Source organism: Poecilia latipinna, unplaced genomic scaffold, assembly GCF_001443285.1.
Source record: "Poecilia latipinna isolate Pla-1442-1.1 unplaced genomic scaffold, P_latipinna-1.0 Scaffold4513, whole genome shotgun sequence".
Classification (NCBI taxonomy): Eukaryota; Metazoa; Chordata; class Actinopteri; order Cyprinodontiformes; family Poeciliidae; genus Poecilia; species Poecilia latipinna.
In genome coordinates this window covers 1-3,889 of record NW_015117129.1, presented here as the reverse complement: position 1 = coordinate 3,889, position 3,889 = coordinate 1, and the positions used below count along the sequence as shown (strand labels likewise).

Here is a 3,889-nt window from a genome sequence, read left to right as displayed (position 1 = left end):
TTATTTTGCTTTTTCATNTTGATATTGTTTAAATACAAAGGTTTTGTTGTGTATGAAACAATAGATAAAATAAAAACAATATTCAAGCAGATAACCAGAAGTAGCACATGGTAATGTTTATTTTAGAACGGGAATTTCTTCTTTTTCACAAGGCCAGCTCATAGCAAGAGCGCCACCAATGGCAATTTGTTATATTTTCTTTATCTTCAGATTTTCAAACAGCCTCCAACACACAGGAGCAAAAATCATACCAAAAGTGTCTAATAATCTTAAATCTAGAGTTTCATTAATGTCTGTGTCTGGAACACCACATGTTTCCTTTATGTTTTCTTTGTTTTCTTCAATTCTAGATTTTTCCAAGATTGGGGGTCTGGATCCCACCACCAATACCCAGGATTTCCACCCATGTGCCTACATGGTGAAAAGCAGATGACCACTGAAGGTAGTATGATGAGATTGATTGTCATAAATCCGTGAATTGGCCCACATGCGCATAAATACAACATCTCCAATTTCTAACAGCAGTGAGACGCCATTAGAAGCTTTCTGACCACCAGCAGGCTGAGATGTCCATGACATGAAGACTTTCTCTCCATTCTTGACCAACTCAGCAGATGTAGGATTATTAGAACCATGTCCAAATATGTGGAACTCAAAGTGATACACTCCTCTTACTGGTGCAGTGAACAGCCCTGTGAAGAATCATTAGCAGAATTAGAAACGTTTTACTAACTTTACTTTCAGAACAAATTTACTACATTTTAGTTATGTTTGTAAACATATATAAAATATAAGGAGTAAGTTGAAGCACCTGTTTCTCGGTTGTAGGCATTTCCAATATTAGTAACAACATGTTTGAAGATCAGAGTTATCTCGGTGTTGAACGGTCCAGTGTGTCCTTGACCCGATGCCAATAAAGAGGCAGAGAAAGCCAGATGTTTGACTGAGAGACAGACAGACAGACATAGGACATCAAAGACTGTTATACAGCAGGGAAAAGTATTAAACATTGTAACATTTTCCACAGTAAATATTGTTTAAACATCTCTACTGACTGATAAATCCAGCTAATTCACATTTACAAAAAAAGAAAAACAAACAAACAAACAAAAAATCTTTGTCCAATCATTGTTTTCTAAGACTTGTTGATAGGTCCTCACATTGTTTTAGACAAAATCCACAGACAGGCAGATTGTGCCAGAGAGCATTTAATTGATCAACAGGAAAATGCGGTTTTGGGTCAGAGGTTAGTTTTAGGATTGAAGTGTGTGTGTGTGTGTGTGTGTGTGTGTGTGTGCATTTGTTTCTAATACCTTAAGGGGACCATTTTCCTGACACATACTACATTGTGGGGACCCACTGCTCCTTGTTGGGACCAAAGCCTGGTTCCCACAAAGGAAAACACTGTTTTTGGGCCAGAGGTCAGATTTAGGACTGAGGTGTGAACTGAGTTTTGGTTAGGGTTAGGATAGCGGTAAGGATAAGGTTTAGGCTGTAGAAATGAATGGAAGTCAATGGAAAGTCCCCACAAAGATAGCCATTTCTGCTATATCTAACCCTCTGAAGACCAATAGGCCTTACAGGGACCAAAGCCTGGTTCTAATACAGTGGTTGCACTAGTTTGGTTTTGAGGTATGGTTTTGTTTCTTTCCATTTTTTTGGAGTAGAAGTTTAAGGAAGCTAGTTAAGGCTTAAAGCTATGAGTTCCATGTTTATTTGCTTAATCTAAAGTGTGTTGCAAAGACAAGTTTTCTTCAGAGTTCACAAACCTTCTCCTTCTGTCTTCAGAGCCTCCACTTGGTTTCCAATGATGTTGGCCTTGACTTTAACAGCAGCCAGTTCTGCTGCATGAGCTGGAATAAAAAAGTTACCAAAGACTCGGCATTAAATGAAACATTATGTCTCTGCAGTAATTACTCTGAGGTTTTGCTTTGTTTCCTTACTGATGTCTTCTCATGTCTAAAATTTATTGTACAGCTATAACAATAAGTTATAATAATTGATTATCAAAACCACTAATATGGATGTCAGTGTTGTCATTAGTTTCCTTCAGAGTTCACAAACCTTCTCCTTCTCTCTTCAGATCCTCCAGTTGGTTTTTAGCCTTGACTTTAACAGCAGCCAGTTCTGCTGCCTGAACTGAAATGAGACGATTAGCAAAGAAATGAAATCAATTCAAATATTTTCTTAATTAATCTGAAGTGTTTTGCTTAGTAGAATAAAAACCTGAATTTGTTTGGAACAAAAATCTGTTTTTGCTTCTAAAGTTGTTACAGTTCAGGTAAATATATTTACAGTGCATTTATCGCCTTTTAGAATATTTTTTAATACAGTCATTACAGAGTTTTGTTACAGTGGCTTGAAAATAATTTCATGTTTCCACATTTCGTCATATTAATATCACAAATATGATCCATAGTATTACATGGAATTTTATAAGACAGATTAATGCAAAGTAATGTATAATTCTCTAGCTGAGCACTATCAGTTGTGGATGTTATACTTTTTCAGAAATTGCAATTTTAATGTTATATGTATTTGATTTCTCTTAACTATAAGAGAGTTTATTAATATGCTTTAATAAACTCCAGGGCAGCTTGAGATAAAGAGTGAATAGCGTTCATCTGTGTGTAATATCGGTATCAATACATCTATTCCATGAAATTCTTAGAAGTTTGTCAGATGAGACCAAAATAAAACTTTTTAAGTTACATGTAAAATGTGATTACGATTGAGTATTTTGGCAACCGTCACTATAACGGTTCAGAATTGGAAAAATCACTTGAAATTTATGTTTCTTTAGTTTCGGTAATTTCATGTATTTTCTATGGTCTCTACCTCTTTGTATTTTACAATTTTTCACCAAAAATTCTACAAATTTCTTTGCAGAAAGAAATCCGTAGAACCAGCAGCTCACCACCAGATTTCCTTGCAGTAGTGATGGTGGTAGGAGTTTGCCCTGGAATTGGTGGGTTGCTGGTTCAATTCCCACTCCATCTCTGTCATTGTGTCCTTTGGCAAGACACTTCACCTCACTGATGGCAGCCTCACCTCTGAGTGTCAGACTGACCCAAACCTCCATGGGGCCCTAAGCGAAATTTGATATTGGGGCCCTCTAGTTCTGTTAAGAATGTGGACTGGCTGCAATCAGCAGTCTGATCATTAGATCATTCACACACCTGCTATAAACTTATTACATCTCTGGCAGTGCTATTTACATTATATACATGTATAATAATGGATACATTTATTAGCCAACTGATTTATCAACCAGTCAATTTCTGAGGGCTGATTTCCTTAATTATAGGGGATCATGATTGGCCAATACTTACATGTGAAGCCCATCTTATCCCCTAATCTTATCTTCGTCAGCAAAGGTTTAAAAATCAGCCTCTGTTCTCTTCTGCTCTACAGTGAGAGGTTTGACTGACAGACGTTCAGACCTGATCAGGTCTGAACGTTTACAGTTAACAATATTCACCCCACTGTTGCCAACTCACCGATTTTCTTGCTATATTTAATGACATTTCAGACAAAAAAATTCTTGTCGGCCAAAATCAAAATCGGCAGCTTTACAAATCTTTTACATTACAAGACACATTAAAATAAGGTTATCTTGGCTTTCTTCTATTCTTCCTCTTTCTCTTCTCCCTCCCTAAAGGATAGGTCCTTTTATCAAACATTGTTTTGCTTACTTAACTTTTGACCTGAGCTTTGGACGTTTGGATGCTCTGCACATTCCACGGTAGCTCATGTTGCCGGTGAAGCGTGCGGAACCTATTTCAGCCACCAGGGAGCCCCCAAGAGCGATTTATTTTTTTCTTTTTATCCATAAATAATAATTTCTACATATATTATTATATGTATATTATTGTAAAAACAAATCACT

The 3,889-nt window shown here is 36.6% G+C and overlaps 1 protein-coding gene across 1 annotated transcript; it reads right to left on the bottom strand.

Annotated features, from left to right (window-relative positions):
* Window positions 1–357: 357 nt before the first annotated feature.
* LOC106942742 (complement C1q-like protein 4) lies at window positions 358–3,006 on the bottom strand. Its single transcript, XM_015026078.1, has 5 exons — window positions 2,918–3,006; window positions 2,065–2,165; window positions 1,770–1,853; window positions 812–943; window positions 358–692 (listed from the first exon to the last, which is right to left on the bottom strand). The coding sequence occupies exons 1-5, from the start codon at window positions 3,004–3,006 to the stop codon at window positions 412–414; spliced, it is 687 nt and encodes a 228-aa protein (XP_014881564.1). The 3' UTR covers window positions 358–411.
* Window positions 3,007–3,889: the final 883 nt, after the last annotated feature.

Excerpts from the sequence above, each read along its gene's own strand:
- LOC106942742 (XM_015026078.1), bottom strand. The coding sequence starts at position 3,006 with ATGACAGAGATGGAGTGGGAATTGAACCAGCAACCCACCAATTCCAGG. Across the intron at positions 1,854-2,064 it reads TCTGAAGAGAGAAGGAGAAG|CTCATGCAGCAGAACTGGCT; the intron begins GTTTGTGAACTC and ends TTTTTATTCCAG. Across the intron at positions 693-811 it reads TGCCTACAACCGAGAAACAG|GGCTGTTCACTGCACCAGTA; the intron begins GTGCTTCAACTT and ends GATTCTTCACAG.